This window comes from Carettochelys insculpta, chromosome 33 (assembly GCF_033958435.1).
Source record: "Carettochelys insculpta isolate YL-2023 chromosome 33, ASM3395843v1, whole genome shotgun sequence".
Lineage (NCBI taxonomy): Eukaryota > Metazoa > Chordata > Testudines > Carettochelyidae > Carettochelys > Carettochelys insculpta.
This window is the reverse complement of record NC_134169.1, coordinates 175442-195811: the sequence shown is the minus strand read 5'-3', so window position 1 is coordinate 195811 and position 20370 is coordinate 175442. Positions and strand designations below refer to the sequence as shown.

Genomic DNA, 20370 nt, shown 5'->3' with positions numbered 1-20370 from the left:
GGGATCAATGGAGCACTGGGGGGCAGGAGACAGGTGGGGGGCAGTCCTGGGTGCAGGGGGGGCAGGAGACAGGCACAGGGTCTATGGGGCGCTGGGGGGTGGGGGAGGGGCAGGGGGTCTATGGGGCAGGGGATGGGTGGTCTCTGGGGCGCTGGGGGACAGGGGCGGGGCGGGGGGCCTATGGGGTGTTGGGGGGCAGGAGACAGGCGGGGGTCTATGGGGCAGGGGAAGGGGGGGCGGGGGGGTCTATGGGGCGCTGGGGGGCAGGAGACAGGCGGGGGTCTATGGGGCAGGGGAAGGGAGGGGCTGGGGGCCGGAGACGGGCAGGGAGTCTATGGGGGAGGGGAGGGGAGGGGAGGGGCGGGGGGGTCTATGGGGCGCTGGGGGGCAGGAGACAGGCGGGGGTCTATGGGGCAGGGGAGGGGCGGGGGGGCCTACGGGGCGCGGGGAGCCCCGGGCCCGATCCCGCCCGGCTCGGCCCGGCCCGGATCCCCGCCCGCCGCACGCCCCGCCCGGGGCCGCCCCTTCCTGCCCGGCGAGCGGCGGAGCCATGGCCGGCAGCCCGGCGGGGGGGTGCCCGCAGCCCGGCGGCCCGTGGGGCGGAGCGGTGGGGCCCGGCGCGGGGGGGCCTGGGCCCGGCAGCAGCGGGGAGCCGAGCCGCGGCCGGGCCTGTGGGTCGGAGCTGGGTTGTGGGCCGGGGCCTGTCACAGCCAGGCTGTGGGGCAGGGGTCAGAGCCAGGCTGTGGGTTGGGGGTGCTGGAAGTCAGCCGGGCTGGGGGTCAGAGCCAGGCTGTGGGTTGGGGGTGCTGGAAGTCAGCCGGGCTGGGAGTCAGAGCCAGGCTGTGGGGCGGGGGGTGCTGGGGGTCAGAGCTGGGCTGGGGGTCAGAGCCGGGCTGTGGGGCGGGGGGTCAGAGCCAGGCTGTGGGGCGGGGTGCCGGGGGTCAGAGCCGGGCTGCAGGGTGGGGTGCCAGGCTGTGGGGCGGGGGTGGTGGGCCAGGGGTCAGAGCCGGGCTGTGGGGCGGGGTGCTGGGGGTCAGAGCCAGGCTGTGGGGCGGGGGTGTTGGGCTGGGGGTCAGAGCCGGGCTGTGGGGTGGGGTGTGCTGGGGGTGAGAGTCGAGCTGTGGGGTGGGGTGCCGGGCTGTGGGGTGGGAGTGCGGGGGGTTAGAGCTGGGCTGTGGGGTGGGGTGCTGGGGGTCAGAGCCAGGCTGTGGGGCGGGGGTGTTGGGCTGGGGGTCAGAGCCGGGCTCTGGGGTGGGGTGTGCTGGGGGTGAGAGTCGAGCTGTGGGGTGGGGTGCCGGGCTGTGGGGTGGGAGTGCGGGGGGTTAGAGCTGGGCTGTGGGGCGGGGGTGCTGAGCTGGGGGTCAGAGCCGGGCGGGGGTGCGGGGGGTCAGAGCCAGGCTGTGGGGCGGGGTGCCGGGGGTCAGAGCCGGGCTGCAGGGTGGGGTGCCAGGCTGTGAGGCGGGGGTGCTGGGCCGGGGGTCAGAGCCAGGCTGTGGGGCGGGGGTGCTGGGCTGGGGGTCAGAGCCGGGCTGTGGGGTGGGGTGTGCTGGGGGTGAGAGTCGAGCTGTGGGGTGGGGTGCCGGGCTGTGGGGTGGGAGTGCGGGGGGTTAGAGCTGGGCTGTGTGGCGGGGTGCTGGGGGTCAGAGCCAGGCTGTGGGGCGGGGGTGCTGGGCTGGGGGGCAGGGGTGCTGGGCTGGGGGTCAGAGCCGGGCTGTGGGGTGGGGTGTGCTGGGGGTGAGAGTCGGGCTGTGGGGTGGGGTGCCGGGCTGTGGGGTGGGAGTGGGGGGGGGGTCAGAGCTGGGCTGTGGGGTGGGGTGCCGGGGGTCAGAGCTGGGCTGGGGGTCAGAGCCGGGCTGTGGGGCGGGGGTGCCGGGCTCAGCCATCGGCCGGGCAGGTTGGGCACAGCCTGCAGGTAACTCCCCCTTTCTCCCAGGAGGCCCTGGGGCAGCACCTGCCCCCCTTGCACATCATGGCCGACGTGGCCCACGCCGAGGAGCTGCTGGTAGGTCAGCCGGGGGTCTGGGCGCATGGGTGCCGGGGACCTGCCCCACGGGGTGAGGGAGCGGAGCAGGCTGGGCGTGTGGGGCGCAGGTGTCCCGTGGGGGGCAGGACAGGGGAGCAGCACGGTGACCGGGAGGGGCCGCGGCCCAGGGCAGTTGGGTGGGGAAACGCCCCCCGGGGACACGCATCTGGCCCCCTGTCGCTGACCCCCCTCCCTCTCCCTGGGGCTGCAGAGGTGGGCGGCGGCCGAGGGGCAGAAGCTGGCCTGGGAGTGGCGGGAGCTGCAGGCCTTTCTGGCGGAGCAGGAGCGGCGGCTGCTGTGCCGGCTGGAGGAGCTGCGAGGAGCCATCGCCCGCAGGAGGGAGGCGGCCTGGGAGCCCTTCCTGCCGGGAGCCGCCGTGGGGCAGGCGCCCTGGAGCCCGTTCCTGCAGGTCAGCCCTTGTCCTCGCAGGGGGCGCGCCCGGCGGCTCAGCCCCACAGCGCTTGCTGACGGGGGGAGGGGGGCGTTAAGAGCCCTGCCCAAGGTCGCTCGGGGAGGCTGTGGCAGAGCCGGGGAGGGTTCTGGGTGCTGCCCTGCCGAGGTCAGTTAGTGTTTGGACTTACGGGGTGAAATCCCTGCCTCGGGGCGGTGGCGTCCCCCAGCCAAGCCGGCCCCGCTCACCTTGGGTTCGTGGGCCACTGGAGTCAGGGCACTTTTAAGGGGACTCCTCATTTTCCTCCTGTCCGCCTGTGGAATAAATATTGTTCCATGCGCAAGACCTGCTCAGAGGGGCACCATCCATGGGTGCACAGGCTGCCGGCTGCGGGTGCCCCGTCCCCACTGAGCCTGCCTCCCTCACAGCTTGGCTCCGTGTGTGTGTGTGTGTGTGTGTGTGTCGCACCCCCCAGCTGAAAGTGGTGCCCTGCCAAGACCCTTTCCCAGCCCGTGGGAGCTGAACCCCCGGAGAATCCATCCAATGCCGTGTGCACAATAAACACAAAATTCACCCCATGCACAGACCCCTCCGCCCTGGCGGCCGGCCATTACTTCCCCCGGGCTCACTCACTGTTAAACAGGGGTACCGTCAGGTTACAGTGTCGCTCTGGGCGGACCAGGTTAGCGCTCCCTGGTGTACCTAGGTCTGCGGCTCTGGCAGGACTTCTTTGTGCTTCCCGACCCTCCAACTGCAACGCAAAACGCCAGACCTGCCGGGTTTGCGACAGAGCATGAGCGTCGAAAGGCCTGCCGACGAACAGCTCGGAGCCAAATGGCAAGCGAAGTGCGGTCGTGAAAGGCCGGCTGATTCCCCCTGAACATGGACGGGGCGCTGTGTGATGTGTGCGCGCCCCGTTCCGCAGACGGGGCTCACGGAAAGAGTGGTTTGACGGGATGTGTCAGGGCGCGTCTCGAATTCGTATGCGCTGCGGCTCGCAAATTATGGAGCTTTTAACGTGTTTGGGGAAAAAAGGCTCCTCTTGCAATTTGGGTGGCTGAGGTCTGACCGAGCTCCACCCCTTAGCTTACACGCTACACCCCTGACGTACACGGAGGCTGCGTTCTTGTGCAACCCCGCCTCAGTCAAATGTCGCACAGCTCGGGGGAGCCAGGAAACTGACCAGCACAGCAGCGCTGGTGAGTTTCCTGTCTCCTGTGAGTGGTGGGCAGGGAGAGCCTGGCTCTGGGCTGCCCCCATTGAGGGGAGCAGGGAAACAAACCAGGGGAGCAGGGCTGGTGAGTTTCCTGTCTCCTGTGAGTGGTGGGCAGGGAGATCTCCAGGCAGGGCTCTCCAGCATGCTGTCAGGGTTGCCTCTGTCCTGAACCGGGGTGGGTGGGTCTGTTATTGGGGGCAGAGGGCTGACGGTACTGAGATGTTGAAGGAGGAGGTGTTCTGCTCCTACCCCTTGGCAACGTCGTCTCCAGGGGGCGGCCAGGATAGTCTGTAGTGTCACAGAAAACAAGCTGTCCCGTAGCACCGTTGAGACTAACCATGTTATTTATTAGGTAGTGAGGTTTCGTGGGATAGACCCACTTCTTCACCATCCTACTCCCAGGATCTTTGTACCAACTCCTCTCAAACGCCAATATCCTTTCTTTGAGTCTTTCCCGGATTTATGCAGGAGAATCATCATCATCAGTCCCTTGACCGGGGTCGTTGTGGCGCCTTCATGACAATGTTCCTTAGAGTGCCTCTCCGTCTTTGGCGGTCGTGTGCCAGTTCTTGAGTTGCGGCAAAGCTCGTCCCTGTCCATTCGTTAATACCGTCTAGCCGTTGCTTTTTCTGTCTGCCACGTCTCCTTTTGCCGCTGACTGTGCCTTGCAATATGGTCTTGGACGGGCCTGATGATCTCGTTGCGTGTCCATAGCATCTTAGTTGTGATGGGGTCCTATTGCTGAGTTGATGATGTTTCTGACCCCTTCATTACTAATATGTGCCGTGTAGGGGATGTCAGGAAGTTTGTGGTGTAACCTCGTTTCAAGGGCCTTGATCCTGTGCTCTAGTCCTGCTGTCAGAGTCCAGGTCTCACAAGTGTATAAAAATATGGAGTGCACAAGAGTTTGCCTGAGCCTCACTTTTGACTTGAGGCATATGTTTTGGTCTTTCCAGATTGGTTTCAATTTTGTCGTTGCGGCGGTTGTTCTGGCTGTTGTGGCAAGTAGTTCTGGTTTTGTACCGGCATCAGAGATCATTGACCCAAGCTATTTGCGTTGTTTTACTTCTTCCAGTTTCTGTTGTGTTATGGGTGTTTGTGCGGATATACCCCTAGGATTGCTGGTCATGAGTTTTGTCGTTTCTCCGTTTACTTCCATGCCCTGTGCAGATACAGGAGAACGGCTGCTTTTAAATCCAGTATTGACTGTCCAGGGAGGTTAACGTGGTCCCCTTGAGGTGTGATATGTATATTCCTGATGTCTGGTTTGCGTCCATATGACCTTCGGCATAAGGACTGTCTGCTTTGTCCAGTGTCCATGGCCGAGGGGCATCTCTGGCACATTGGTGAACATGCAGGTGGATGAGCCCTGGTGGTGTGGCTGACGTGATTAGGCCCTGTGATGGTGTCTCCAGTGTAGATACGTGGACAGAGCTGGCAGCGTGGTTTGTTGCAGGGATAGTCCTGGGGTGAGTGTTTCTGTGCTGTGGGGTGTGGCTGCTGGCGAGTATTCGCTGGGGGTTGGGTGTCAGTTGGTAGGAAAGGACAGACTGGCCACCCAGGGCCTGTGAGAGTGAGGGAACATCTTCCAGTACAGGTTGTAGGATGTCCATAATGAGCTGGGGGGCTATAGGCGGTGGCCAGTGGTGTTCTGTTATTGACCTCCTTGGGCCGTGATGAAGTAGCTGCTTTCTGGGTATTCGTCTGGCCCTGGGAATCAGGGTCTTTACTTCTGCTGGTGGGTAATTAAGTTTTACAGGTGCCTGGTAGAGCTCTTGTAGGTGTTTGTCTCTGCGGGTGGGACCGGAGTACATCTGGTTGTCTCTGAGGGCTTGGCTGTCCACAAAGGATTGTGTGAGGTGTCTGGGACAGAGGCAGGAGGCAGGCAGGTGAGAGCAGTGGTCCAAGTGCAGTTTCTGGAATGTACTTTCCAGCCTGTGTCTCGTACCCGTGAGGTGTGAGTGTTACGGCAATACCGGCCTGGGCTGGGCCAGCTCCTGTGGGCCGGGGCTGCCCCTCGCTCACAGCTGCACTTTGTGCTGGGCCTGACCTTGGTGGCCGAGGCCTGACTTACGAAGAATAGAAGCTTAAGTCTCAGGCCCTCCTCTTTGTTTGTCCTGTTTCTCAGGTAGGTTGTTTTTGCTGTATGTTGTGTGGGGCGCGACTGTTTTCATTTTTTGCAGCAACTCTCAGTCGTGTACCCTTTTGAAAAAATAATATGGAACCACGTTATTTTAATCATATCATCTTTTTGCAAAGTTCAGAAAGGTGTCTTATAAACATAGGTAGCTCTGCTTCTGCCTCGACAAATAATGCAACTGCAAACAAAATAGAATTCTCTTCTATTAGTCGCCATTTTTTAATTGAAGGATAAAAAAGATACGGGAAACCTCACCATTAAGGTTAAGGTAAAATGAACAAAATCTCAGTTTTCTGTCTGGGTTCTTCTGAACTCGTTTGTGCTTTTAAATCGTGTTCGAAGACTGGCATAGCCAGAAAAACCATTTGTGCCTCAAGCTCACCGAACCTTTTCAACAGCCTTCCATAGTGGGCTCCTGCATAGTGCAAAACATCATGAAAGTTTAATACTCTCCAAGTGTTTTCATATGCCGGGTGCAAGGAGCGCACATGTGCTAGTCCTCGGGCCATGTTTGGTTTTCAGTACACCTGGCTTGGTGCCTCTGATCCTTATCTGCTTCTGTGGTCTCTGGGAGCTCCCTGGGAGTCTACCATGTCTGCCGTCTGCGCAGGGTTAACATGATACGCAGCAGAAGCGTATCCACCTGGCCCAGTGCTTGTCATCCTCGATGGAGCGGGAGATCTGTCAGGACCCTGCACCGGTGACGTCTCACTAAAGGGACTAATTTTTATATGTAATGTCTCACCCTCAAAGTTGGTCTCATAAGCTTCTTTCGCAGACTGGCAGCCCTTCCAGACCGGGCCCAGGCCTTTCCCCTGTTCAGCGTGAGGCTGTGCCTACACATGCTTGACACAACTTTTCTCGTTCGCTTGTCCTGAACACACACACACACACACACACACGCAGGTGCGTGGTGAATGAGAGAGCTTTACTGCAGACGTTCACGCGTGACTGCCGCCCTCTCCTGCTGACAAAGCCCAGCCCTCTCCCTGGACATGGCACCAACAAAAAGCGTTCGCGCACGCCCGACTATCAGCGCTGGGTTGTGTTGACGCAGCCTTGCTGCTCCAAGCTGGGTAGTGCCGAGCAGCCTCCCGGAAGCTCGAAACGGCGAGCGGCGAGATTTTCTTACGCGGATCACCCGCAAACGTTTTCTTCCGAAAAGAAATTGCCGGGGTAGAGAAGCCCAAACGGCAATAAACCAAACAAAGTACTTGTGTTGGGTGTCCTCGCAATGAGGCAGTAATGTCGCGTCGCGTTTTAATAACAGACTACCGGTGTGGTTTGCCAAATGCCCGCGGCTCACCTGCGAGTTGGTGACATGACACCCGCCTTCCACGGAACATGGTTTAAGAAACCCTGGTCCCGAGACACCCTGAGATGCGAACGGCAGTCGTCTTGCGTAGGGTGCCCGGGGAGCTCGGCCTCCCTGCAGGTGTCTAAGCGCCATGCTCTCTTGTTAATGGATCGTTCAACCTGTCTGGTCTCTTCATTATCGGCCCTGATGGGCTGGTTCAACCTGATAGGCGGGCTTGTCCCAGCACGAACGCTCTGGTGATGAATCTGCAGCCAGCACACCCAGTTTCAGACACAGAAGGGCGACGTGCCAGCAAATAGGATCATCGTCTTCACAAGATCTGGGGGGAGCGAAATTTTGACACCGGGTCTTGCTTTTTGCCCTGCAGTTCATGTGGCCTTTCCAGCGCGTCCAGTGGCCGTGTCAGTTATGGGAAAAAAACAGCCCCAAACCCTTCTGGCACTTGTGAGACGATAAACGCATAGGATGGAAGAACTTGGTTAATGGAAGTAGCAGTGGGTTTACAGAGACAGAGAAACAATAGCAAGTGGCAACCTCTATAACGAGGTGGATGAGCCCGAGACCCTGCAGCCGCCCATCGTGAAATTTCACACCCCTCAGACGCGGCCTGGCGAGAGGAAATATCTCGCATGCAGCGTCTTGCTCTTCTGTCACACATCAGCCTAGCGTCATGTGGGTCCGTGGCTTTGTGAACCTTGTGCACCGTCCCTTACACCTGCCTGGCCATCCCGTCTCTGTCCTGTAGGGCTTTCTGAGCAGCAGTTCCCTTCCGGGTGCATCCCTTTTTCCTGGCACAGCCCAATCCTGACGCTGCTTTAAGTTATGACCAGAGGAATCTGTGTCCCCCATTTGGTTGTCATAACTCGTGCCCTTTAGGAGGCGTTCGTGAACAGCCAGACTTGCTCAAATATGCATGGAAGAAACTCAGGGTGGGAAGGGACCTCAGGAGGTCATCGAGTCCAGGGCCCTGCCCAAAAGCAGGATCAACCCCGACTAAATCATCCCAGCCAGGACTTTGTCACGGCGGGACTTAAAAACCTGTGGGGATGGAGACTCCATCACCCCTCTGGGTAACGCATCCCAGTGCTGCACCCACCGCCTGGGGAAACAGCTTTTCCACAAATCCAACTTACGCCTCCTCCCTCTGTAACTTCATTGCTCCTTGTTCTTCCATCTGTCACTCCCGGGAACAGCCTTTCGCCATCCTCTTTAGAGCCCCCTTCAGGGAGTTGAAGGCTGCCATCAAATCTCCCCTCACTCTTCTCTTCTGCAACCTAAATAAGCCCAGATCCCTCAGCCTCTCCGCAGAGGTCAGGTGCTCCAGCCCCATTTTGGTTGCCCTCCGCTGGACCCTCTCCAATGCATCCACCACCTCTCCTGCCGTAGGTTCCTATCCGTGTAGAATCTGTCATGCCTGGTTGCAGGGGCACGACCCCCTTGAGGCAGAGAAGTGTTTCCTCGCCGGGAGCTGCCGGTGTCCCTCTCGGCACAGGGAGGAACTGGCAGTGCTCTTGAGGAGGCCCGTGAGTGTCGGGGGGTTCCCCTGAGTATCAGTGGCTTGGGGGGGGCTCCCCTGCAGGGCCGGCGGTTCCCCAGCCTGGGCCCAAGCCTCTAACCGCCTCTTCTGTCTCTCCCTCTCTAGGGCACTGGGAGCTCCGGGGGCAGGTGAGTCCTGGGCTCCGTTCCCCTCCCGCTCATGGTGTGAGGGCTGGTCACGCCCGTGCGGGCTGGCAGGCCGGCGTGTTGCAGCGCCTGCGAGCCCGTCTCCCCCACCTGCTGCCTCGGCACGGGGCAGGGCCCAGTACGAGCTGAGCGCTAGCGAGGTCCCATGGGGCTGTCGGGTCTCTGGGCCGCAGGACACCTTTCGGCAGTCGGACCTCTGTGAACGCTCCCCGTCTCGGAAGCTACACAGGGCCAGGCCTGGTTAGTGCTTGGAGGGGAGACCTCCTGGGGATCACGACCTGTTCTGTCCCCTCTGATTACAAAGAGGCTCTCCCTTTCGGAGTCAGCAGCTCGGGGCGCTTCTAAACCCACAGCCCGCCAGCTGAACTGAGCACACCTCAGCACCCTCTTCCTTCTCCCGGACGGGTCCCCCGAGCAGCCGGCCCCGGAGAGGCCAGGAGGGAAGCCTGCGGGGTGCGGGGGAGCCGGGTGCTGCTGGCGGGAGGGAGGGTGGCTGGTCCCCCCAGGAGCGAGCTTGCGTTTAAAGGACTGCATGCGAGCCGTTAAAAGTCCGTTTCCCAGACAAAGGGCAGCGTGTGCGGTGCCTGGGCGTGCCACTGCCCGGCTGTGAACGGCGGTGGGGCTGGCCCACAGAGAGCAGCGTACACCCCTCCCCCCCAGGGTCCACTCCCCAAGCACCCTGTGTTAGTGGAGGGCTGGGGCTGGGCCATTTGTGGGCCCTGTGTGTGTCCAGTGAGCCCATGGGAGTGTCCTGGTCCCTGGTTCCCTTTCCGCGTAATCCCAGTCTCGGGTGCCTTGGTTCTGGGGAGAGCCCAGTGCGGGGGGTGGCTCTGCTTCCCACAGAACCCAAGCGCCCAGGAGAAAACCCAGCACCCTCTCTGTCCTGGTGTTCCCACATGCCAGCTCCCCAGGTGCCTGGGCCTGCAGGCGGGTGACAGGGCCCCCGCCCCCACCACGCGACCCTCTGAGGCTGCGATCGCGGCTTGCTGGGGTGCAGCGATGGGGGATGGGGCCTGTTGTCATCCCCCACACCACACACACTTTCTCCCGCAGCTGGGAGGACGGGGCCTTTCCAGGGCCGGGCCTGGTGGAGCTGGAGCAGAGGCTCAGTGATTTCACACTGAAGAGCATCCACCTGCAGGACTTGTTCCTGGGATTCAAAGGTGAGCGAGAGGCGCCCTGTCCTGGGGCAGCGGCTCGGGGGACGTCGCGACCTTGGGGGCTCCGTCTCACGGCCCCGCCAAGCCAGTCGCCTTCCCCGGGGGTCGCCCTGTGGGGCTGGGTCACCTCTGGGAGCTAACGGCTGCGACAGGCAAGGGCCTCACCTCTCCTCTGCTCCTCTCCCCCTAGAGACGCTACGCCTGGAGCTGGGGGACGACACAGGTAGGTGCCCGGCTCTGCCGCGCCATTGGGGGGTTTCCAGTGGATGGCGGCGTTAGCACTGGAGCATCGCGTCCCCAGCCCCGACATGCGGGGGGGATAGCGGGAGCCGGGGAACTGTGCGAGGACAGACTCGCTCCTGCCGGGGCCTTGGGGAAAGTTTGGAGCCAATTCTGACCTCCGGGGGCGTCATGCCCTGAGTGGCGTGCAGTAGGATGAGACCGGAGGGAGGGAGCCCTGCCGGGACGGCTTTAGAGCGGCTGTGGGGGAGCTGCGTCCCAGGGCCGAGGTGGGGCGGTCTCCAGCTGTACCCCATGGAGACGGGAGGGAGCCCCGCAGTGACGGCTTTAGAGCGGCGGTGGGGGAGCTGCGTCCCAGGCCGAGGTGGGGCGGTCTCCAGCTGTACCCCATGGAGACAGGAGGGAGCCCCGCAGTGACGGCTTTAGAGCGGCAGTGGGGGAGCTGCATCCCAGGCCGAGGTGGGGCGGTCTCCAGCTGTACCCCATGGAGAGAGCCCCGCAGTGACGGCTTTAGAGCGGCTGTGGGGGAGCTGCGTCCCAGGGCCGAGGTGGGGCGGTCTCCAGCTGTACCCCATGGAGACGGGAGGGAGCCCCGCAGTGACGGCTTTAGAGCGGCTGTGGGGGAGCTGCATCCCAAGGCCGAGGTGGGGAGGTCTCCAGCTGTACCCCAGGGAGCTGTGCGGCACCGTGGTGCCGGGAGACCTGGCCGAGTGGGCCGTGAAGTGTCGGCAGTTCCAGGGAGTCCTAGAACCCCAGGGCTGGGTGGGACCATTGGGGGTCACCCGAAGCAGGGCCGACCCCAACTAAACCCTCCCAGCCAGGGCTGTGCCAAGCCGGGACTCGAAAGCCTCCAGGGATGGTGGTTCCCTCCGCCTCTCCTTGCAGAGCTGCTGGGAGGGAGAATGCTGACTCGGCTGCTGAATGCTGCTCCCTGGCCCAAGGGACTGGTGGGGACCCGCCCCTTCCCTGCTGCGGCAAGAGTGCCGCTGGGGCTGGGGCCGGTGATGTTCAACATCTCTATTAATGACCTGGATGCGGGACTGGGTTGCACCCTCAGCGAGTTTGCAGACGACGCTAAGCCGGGGGAGGGGCAGACTCGTTGGAGGGTAGGGACAGGATCCAGAGGGACCTGGATAAATTGGAGGACTGGGCCAAGAGGAATCTGACGCGGTTCAACGAGGAGAAGTGCAGAGTCCTGCACCTGGGGTGGGAGAATCCCAAGCACGGTTGTAGGCTGGGAACTGACTGGCTCAGCAGCAGAAAGGGACCTAGGGGTTATGGAGCATGAGCTTTCGTGGGCAAAGACCCACTTTGTCAGATGCATGAGTGGGAGCAGGGGGCGGTTTAAGAGGGGTATTTAAAGGGGGGTGCCAGTACAAGGGAGGGCCAGAGCTGAGAAGGTCGACTCAGTCAGGGTAGAAATGGGCCATTATCCGTAGTATGTATCCAGAGAGGAGAAAACAAGTCCGATCAGTCAGGGGGGATGTGGCCCATTGTCAGAGTCTAATGTGGAGCTGTTAACACCCAGGGCAGAGAAGCTGCTTTGGTTAGGGGCTGGCCACGCCCAGTCTCTGCTTAATCCTTGGTGGATGGAGTCAGATTTGCTCCGGCCCTCCCTTTTACTGGGACCCCCTCTTTAAATACTCCTCTGAACACCCCCCCACCCCCACCTCTGCATCTGACGAAGCAGGTCTTTGCCCACGAAAGCTCATGCTCCAAAATATCTGTTCATCTCTAAGGTGCCACACGACTTCTTGTTCTTCTTGAAGATACAGACTAGGATGGCCACCTCTCTGGCACTCAGGGCTGTGGTGGATGAAAGGCTGGATGTGCGTAAACAGTGCGCCCTTGTAGCCAAGAGAGCTAACGACATACTGGGGTGCGTTAGGAGGAGCATTTCCAGCAGATCTAGAGGAGTGGTTGTTCCCCTCTAGTCAACACTGGTGAGGCCACAGCTGGAATATTGGGTCCAGTTTTGGGCCCCCCAGTATAAAAAGGTTGTGGATTTGCTGGAGCAGGTTCAGTGGAGGGCAACGAAAACGATGAAGGGTCTGGAGCACAAGACCTATGAGGATAGGCTGAGGGATCTGGGCTTGTTTAGTTTACAGAAGAGAAGACTGAGGGGCGATTTAATAGCAGCCTTCAACTTCCTGAAGGGGAGCTCTAAAGATGAGGATGAGAAATTGTTGTCAGTGGTGTCAGATGGCAGAACAAGGAGCACTGGTCAGAAGTTGAAGAGGGAGAGGTGTCAGTCAGGTATTAGGAAAAACTACTTCCCCAGGCGGGTGGTGAAGCACTGGAATGCGTTACCTAGAGAGGTGGTGGATTCTCCATCCCTGGAGGTGTTTAAGTCCTGGCTGGACAAAGCCCTGGCTGGGTTGACTTAGCTGGGGTTGGTCCTGCTTTGGGCAGGGGGCTGGATTGGATGACCTCCTGAGGTCCCTTCCCGCCCTGGGAGCGTATGAGAAAAGTTCCCTGAGTCGAGTCTCCTGTAGCACCGTGGGGCCATCCTGTGTGTTTGAGACCCAGCCCTGGGGAGCTGGCGAGTGGGGCAATAAAAATTCCCTTGTGCCCCCAGCCCATCTCTGTCTCTGCGCCCATGGCGGGTGCCCCCCACCCGGGGTAGCTGTTACCTGCCTGGGCCTGGGCCTGGGCCTGGGCTTGGGAGAACCTCAGCCTGGGTTTAACCCTGACTCTGAACCCCCTCCCCACTCCCCTTTCTGGCTTTGCCCTGCTGCCCTGCCCCCGGTCAGGGGACCCCCCCCCATGCCCAGGCACTCCAAACTGTGTCCCCTTGGAGGCCCTGGGAACCAGCCGGGGCAGGCGCATGTGGTACTGAGCGTGCTGTGACTGGGTACACGCCAAGCAGCCCCCGGCCCCCTGCCACCCCAACTGCCAGCCTAGTGCTGCCGTGGACACAGCCGGCTCCGGACAGGGTCACGGGGCCTGACCCTGCACCCCTGGCTTTGCAGCTGGCTGGCCCCTATTGCCGCTGGGAGCAGGGGGGTGCTGGGGAGAAGGAGGCAGGGCTTGGGGGCTGGGACGGGGCCCCGGGGGTCTCTGGGGCAGACCCGCTGCACCTGTCTCCATTGCGACCTGTGCTGGGGGGGAGCCTTTCATTAACCCCTCCTTGCCCAGCCGGCTGGGGACTTTCCCCATGGGGCAGCCCCAGACCAGGCCCAGCATCAGCTCCAGAGATGCCAGGGGGCTGAGGGACCCCCACCCTGTCCCCGGGACATCACGGGGGCAGCCAGAAAAGGGAAGGGGACCGTGTGGGTGAAGTGATGGGCTGAACAGCAGCACCCGAGGGAGAAGTGGGGGGCAGGCAGGGGGGGTTAATCTCCCCCGATGCCGCTTCCGTCTTAACGAGTGAAAGCAAATTCTCCCCGGCTCGCCCCCTTTTCTCTCTCACTCTTACGCGCTGCAGAGACCCCAGGGTGAGGCCCCCCCTCTGCTAACGCTGACTCCCTCGTGTGTCATTCCACGCGGCGCTCGCCCGAAGTCTTGTGCGACTCCATGAACTTTCTGCGACTTTGGGGTTTTTGCAGCTGCCGCGATTTGCCTGCGTTCAAGTGGGAGAGACTCATATTCCCCCCAGGAGACGAGGGGCCAGCGGGGAGCCCCAAGACACAGCTGCCTCTGGGGCAGGGTGGGCATTTTCTGCCAGGAGCTGGGTGTGGAAGGGACGCAGGAGCAGGGCCGTCCTTGGGGGGTTCAGGCCTGGGACCTGCACGCCACCCCTTCCCACGAGACACCCGACTCTGCTCCACCTCCTCCTGCTCCCACACAGCTGACCCTGCCCTGCCCCCTCCTGCTCCCACACCACCAAGTCCCCGCCCCTCTCTGCCGCTGCTCCACCCCCTCCTGCTCCCACACACCTGGCCCTGCCCTGCCCCCTCCTGCTTCCACACCACCAAGTCCCCACCCCTCTCTGCCGCCACTCCGCCCCACCTGCTCCCACACACCTGGCCCTGCCCTGCCCCCTCCTGCTCCCACACACCTGACCTTGCCCCGCTCCCTCCTGCTCCCACACACCTGGCCCTGCCCTGCCCCTTCCTGCCCCCACACCACCAAGTCTCCGCCCCTCTCTGCCACCGCTCCGCCCCACCTGCTCCCACACACCTGGCCCTGCCCTGCCCCCTCCTGCTTCCACACCACCAAGTCCCCACCCCTCTCTGCCACCGCTCCGCCCCACCTGCTCCCACACACCTGGCCCTGCCCTGCCCCCTCCTGCTCCCACACACCTGGCCCTGCCCTGCCCCCTCCTGCTCCCACACACCTGACCCTGCCCCGCTCCCTCCTGCTCCCACACACCTGGCCCTGCCCTGCCCCCTCCTGCTCCCACACACCTGGCCCTGCCCTGCCCTCTCCTGCTCCCACACACCTGGCCCTGCCCTGCCCCCTCCTGCTCCCACACCACCAAGTCCCCGCCCCTCTCTGCCGCTGCTCCGCCCCCTCCATACCACCACTCCACCTCTTCCCCCACGTGCTGCCCTGCTTCCTTCTGGCTTCCAGCCCCTCCCCTAAGTGATGACTGTCGCTGCTGCTGGTGCCAGGCCCCCTGCCAACTCGCAGGCTGCCCTGCACCCCGTGTTCCCCCCACATGGGTCCCCCCATAGTGTGGGGGGGGCCTGGGGCACTTGCTCCAGTCCATCCTGCAGCTGGGGCGGCTCTGCACAGGAGGGCCAGAGACGAGCATGTGTCCGTGTCCCCCATGGACCCTGCCCGGGCCCTTGGGCGTTGTTGTCTGCCAGCAGTTTGTTCCGATACTGTGTTATGGAGTGGGGGGGCTGGTCCCCACTCTGACCCGCTGAGTGCTGGTGGTGCTGGCCCACGAGAGACCTTAAAATACCTTCCCTCTACCTTTTCTGCTCAAATGCATCCCGGCATCGCAGATCCCCTGACGCTTCCTTTCTACTTACAAGTCTATATGCCCAGGTCTCCGCGGGGCCTGCATGTTTAGTGGATACATTAAGCTCTGCTCAGGCTTAACCATCTCTGTCTCTCTCCCCCCACAGCCACACAAAAGAAAGATCCCTCAGCAGGTAACTGCGTCGGTTCACAATCCCCTTCCCTCTTCCCGTGGGCTTACCTGGCTGCTTGCCAACAGAGGATCCCCCGGCCCCCAGGCTTCACCCCTCACAGGCGTTCATTCCTCACGCTGGGAAGGCTTTAAAATGTCTCTGGGGCGTAGCCCTGGCTGGTGGGGCCAAGTCTGCCCTGGAGCAAAGAGACCAAACCTTTCCCAGCCTGGCAGAGCCTGGGGGTCCCTCGGCAGGGCCTGGGCGCATCGTGATGGGTAATTAACTCCAGCCTGGTCTGACACCTCCCCAGGTGCCCTTCTCCCCCTGCCGGCCATGTTTTACCCCAGTGTGTCCCATCCTGCTGGGGCCCAGGGCCGAGAGGTGGCCGCAGCGGAGCCGGTTCAGGTAGGGCTCCTTGGGCAGGTGGAGGTGTGTGGGGCTGCTGGAAGAAGGGGGACAGCAAAATGCACAAGGGGTGGGAAGGTTGGAGCCTGGTTTGGCGGCTGAAGCCAGGCAGGGAATAGACCCGATGGAGAAAGGGAGGAAACAGGGCAGAGCAAGCCTGCCAGGGGTTGTTGTATACGTGGCTCAGAGTCCAGGAATGGCCCCACGAGGTTCAGGGCCAGAAGTCCCTGCGGTTGTGGAAGAGGGAATGGCCCACCTGGAGGGGGCTGGAAAACAGGCCAAAATCCCAGTGCTGGAGCTAGACCTGACCAAGCAGCGGCTGCTGGGAGCTAGGAAGGGGTCACACAGCAGTGGGGCTTAGGGGAGCTGCCCCTCTGCTCCCAGAGGGTGTTGGGCGTCCTCTCCCTGGGCCCCACTAGAGGCCCCATCTATGGCATCAGTCTCTGGCTGGTTCAGGGTGCAATGGACCTGCTGGGAGAGACCAGGGCTCTCTCTTCATCCCCCCACCTGGTGGTTCCCTGGGTGCTCTGAGCAGGGTGGGAGGTGGGACTCTGTTCGCTGTGAGCCATCCAGAGCTTCTCTTGGATTGGCTCCTTCCCCCCATGATTGGTGCGGCAGCAGGTCCTGAGTGGCAGGCTCATGCTCTTCCAGGGGTCGGTGACCTTCGAGGAGGTGGCCGTGTATTTCACCGAAGATGAATGGGCGCTGCTGGACCCTGCCCAGAGAGCCCTCTACAGTGAGGTCATGCAGGAGAACTACGAGAACGTGACCTCTCTGGGTAAGCAGTCTTGTCCCTGCCTTACTTATAAGGGGAAGTGGGGAGATAAAGTTCACAGCATCCCACATTGTCACCTTAACTCTGCCCTGTCTCAGCAATGTCACCTTAACTCTGCCCTAGTTTAACACTGTCACCTTAACTTTGCCCTATCTCAGCAATGTCATCTTAACTCTGCCCTAGCTTAACACTGTCACCTTAACTCTGCCCTTTCTCATCACCATGCTGTCATGCTGCTGACAGCATGCTAGCACTCAGCCCTCCTGGTTACAGAACACAGTGGGCACAGAGTCCAGCACAGTGTAGACATCTGAGTAACACTGGGGGTTCACTCCAGCATAACGAACGCACGCTTCTGCCCCGGCCCCTCTCTCAGACACTGAGCCTGCTCCCCATGCCCCTCCCAGCTCAGAGGTGCGAAGCGATGGCAGACGAGGTCTGGCAGAGGTCTGTCAAGCCCCGAAGCAGGAGGGAGAGTTGAGCAAGGGGGTGCTACGTGCTCCTCCCAGTAACACACGGACTCAGTGATATTCGCAGGCAGAAGCTTTACAACACAAGCAATTGTTTCTTCACAGCCAGCCTGTGGGACGCGTTGCCGGAGGAGGCTGTGAAGGCCACGGCCGTGCCAGGCTTCGCAATGGAACTAGGTATGTTCTTGGAGCACCTCCGCAGCAGGTAGCAGCGATCTGACCCCACGGTCTGCACCTCCCTCTGCGGCCTTTGCCAGAACCGGGGAACAGGTGATGGGATGAGTCGCTCGGTGTTTGCCTGTTGTGTTCGTTCCCTCTGGGGCACCTGGCTCCAGCCACTGTTGGAAGACAGGACACGGGGCTAGACGGAGCCAGTCCGGCGGTTCTGGTGTCCTGACAAAGTGCCCGGATGTATCTGCTCCTGGCATAACCCGCTAGGCTAGATCCCCTCCCCGAACGGAGCCACGGCCCAGGAGTTCTGACCGGATCTCTCTCCGCCGCGTTAATAACTGAGTAGGAAAATCTGTTAAGCTTTTTGGTCCAAAGCAGCGTTTCCCAAGCTGTGCTCGGGAACAAGAAGTGTTGACACGAGCGATATTTTCCCTTCCAAATCGGTGTTTCCCCAAGGGGTCCCATGGGAGGATCCCCCGGGTTGCGCAAAGTGCAAAGAAGGGTCCAGCGAGAAAATTCACTTCCAAGAGCTGACTCCTCTGCGGCTCCTGAAACAGTAGAACTCAATTTAATTGGTTTAATGGCTGGCAGGGTGGCGGGAGGGGTCCTTCCGACTGTTGAACCAACTAAATTGAGTTCCATTATTTCAGCAGCAGCAGGACGGGGAGCCACAGAGAGCCCTTCTCTCGCCCTGCCACGCGAGTGGCCACGCACCTTTGGTGGGTGTAGCTTTCCACCTCCACACCTGGCTTCCTTCCGCTGGGAGCATGTGTCCGTGGGTGGGTTAGTCCCGGTGCTGGTTTAGGGCTGAGAGGCAGGTTAGTCCTGGGGGCGGGGGGTGGGTTTGGAGATGAGCAGGGTTAGTACTTCAGATGGGTGCGGGATGGGGGACGGATGCAGGACTGAGGCGGATGAAGTCTGGTGGTGGAGGGCAGGCTTGGGGGCTGAGGGGCATTGAGCCTGGAAAGGGGTTCCGCAAAATTATTTCTAGTTTAAAAGAGTTCCGTGGCCAAATAAAGTCGGGAAGCACTCTTCTAAAATCTTAAATATGAAGTTGTGTGTGTATCAGAAATACCGAGGTATTCGAATCGTGTCTGGATGGCGGGTGTGTCGACATTTGTAACGTCTTCATAATAGTGCAGCTATTACACAACTCGCACCGAAACAGTCAGCCTCTGTTCAGATTGCTTGGTGGCACGAGTTGCGGTCAGAGAAATGGTGGGATGCTGCCGCTGGTCCGAGGAGCCAGCTTCCCCCCAGGCATTGTTCCTAATATTACGCAGGTTTGTGAGCAAAAGATACAAAAACACTCTTCCCACTAAAACAACTGCCCCATGTCACTTCTCTTTGTTTTCCAGTAGTTTTCTGTCAAGACAGCCTTTTGAACATAACGCTGAAAAATATTGTCCGTTCCCAATTTGTTTTGCACCTCATTTTCATAAAAATGCCTTCTAAGCAATGAGGACGGGGACAGTCCTTTCGGAACAGTGTTGTCTGTCCTGTTTTTGTTCAAAGGAACTACACGAAGCCTCCTCCTTTGTATGGGTGTTGGGTTTGTACTTAATTTTTACCGTTTATACTTAATTGCAGGGTTGCTAACTGTCCCCATATCAGCGGGACATGAGGTGTCCATTCAGACCATTTTCTTTTATCGTTTTCTGATCTTGGTGAAATAAGACCTCTAAAAAAAACAACTTTAGCTCTTTTAAACCAACTTTTGAGCATTAGGTGTGACGCTTCTTCTGCCCCCTGCCCTGACCAGCACGAATGTCTTCCCTCAATATATTCCAAGCCTAAAACTCTTCTGTGGCCAGAGTAGCTTGGAAAGTGGGGGGTTAAGTGTCCTGCCGCTGGGTGTCAGAACAGGGGGTTGTTATTAGAGCTGAGTGAGTCTATTATTTTTGTGTCTTTCTTTTACGTATGGATTAGCCACTGGGCGCCTCTCAGCTAAATGCTAAGTTATCTGCTGGGAAGGGAGCATTTCTTCAAGCCCGGGTAGCCCCCGGAGGCATGGTTAACATCCCCCCACCCTGCCCCGTCGGAAGTGGTTGGAAAGCCCAGCTTCCAGCATCTGTGCTCACGACTGCCCTCTGGGGTGCCAGGGAGAGACCAGGGATAGCACAGCTGCTCAGCAGGGCTGCCTGTAAGCTGAGTGCTGGGGCGGCTGCCGATCAGCAGAGCATCCACGTAACCGCCCACCGGCCGGCTCGGACCTGGGGCCGCTGGAGCTTTGTGGTGGAGCTGAAAGCCAGCTGGCTCCCGCCTCAGGCTGTAGTGGAGACTCACTCTTTCTCTCTGGAAGTGCCACTGTGAGTCACACCCCTAGGCTGAGCCTCTCTCGCCCGGCAACGTCCGTCCTGCGGCAGGAGCTGAGTCAGCCGGACGACCGCTCATCGTGGGTTTCGAGGCAGAGCCCTGGGGCCGGCTGCGCTCATTTTGAAACAGGCAGTCTGCCATCTGCACGGCCCCCTTTCGAAAGAGGCGCTGGTCCTCGGGGAACGAGGCGTGCCGGTTCCAGGACAAGTGATTCCCGAGTGTTGGCTGTGTGTGCGGCTGCTAGGGCACGGCTTGGGAAACAACGTTGCCGTGGAGACGTGCCCTGATGAACTCGCTGTAGCTGCTTCAGGTTGAACCTCCCTAGTCCAGTGCGGTTTTAGTCAGCCGGACAACCACTTTCCCAGGCTGTGGCCAAACTTCCCGCAGTCCCATCAAGTTTGTTTCCAGACACCAGCCCTGGCTCGCAGTGCACTGGGCCGTTCTTTAGCTGCAGTTTACCCCTAAATGTCTTCTCAGAGCTCAGTAAGCCGTGGACGAGTTGGTAACACCGCAAGGCAATACTGACCTCCCATGGTCCGGCACCGGTCAGGTCCCGAGGGGGCTGGACGGGAGAGGTTCAACCTGTAGTGTGGCTGGGGTGCTTGCATCCCTGGGCGATGATTGCAAAAGCAAGCGATTGGCCCAGGCACCTGCCTGTAGCAGTGCTGGGGGCGGGTGCCTCTGACTGTGGGACTCGTGGCGTGGAAAAGTCTGATCGTGGGTTTTGTTCAGAGGGCAGCAGCCCTGCCATTCTCCATGTGCCCTTTCAGGCAATGGCTGCACAGCAGCTTTACTCTGAAATGAGCTGTTCCGGAAGAGATTCTCCAGCAGAGCTTATTCCAACAGAGCGCAGCTGCAGGGAGCGTGGGCTGGTAAATCACGCTCAGCCCAGAGCGTCCACACGCACGGAGCCTATTTCGAAATGGAGCTGATGGGCGCACTCCGGTTTATTCCACAGAGCGCAGCTGCAGGCAGCGTGGGCTGGTAAATCACGCTCAGCCCAGAGCGTCCACACGCACGGAGCCTATTTCGAAATGG

General features: G+C 60.7%; 1 protein-coding gene across 1 annotated transcript in view; it reads left to right on the top strand.

Moving 5' to 3' along the window:
- The first annotated feature begins 547 nt into the window (after positions 1–547).
- The window catches only part of LOC142005156 (uncharacterized), a 74169-nt gene continuing 54346 nt past the window's right edge, over positions 548–20370 (top strand). The window contains exons 1-10 of the mRNA XM_074982844.1: positions 548–607; positions 1934–2002; positions 2235–2432; positions 8731–8753; positions 9825–9934; positions 10122–10154; positions 15190–15216; positions 15506–15600; positions 16252–16378; positions 16951–17022. Coding sequence (XP_074838945.1) covers positions 551–607; positions 1934–2002; positions 2235–2432; positions 8731–8753; positions 9825–9934; positions 10122–10154; positions 15190–15216; positions 15506–15600; positions 16252–16378; positions 16951–17022 — 811 coding nt within the window. The 5' untranslated portion in view covers positions 548–550. The remainder of the gene's footprint in view (positions 608–1933; positions 2003–2234; positions 2433–8730; positions 8754–9824; positions 9935–10121; positions 10155–15189; positions 15217–15505; positions 15601–16251; positions 16379–16950; positions 17023–20370) is intronic.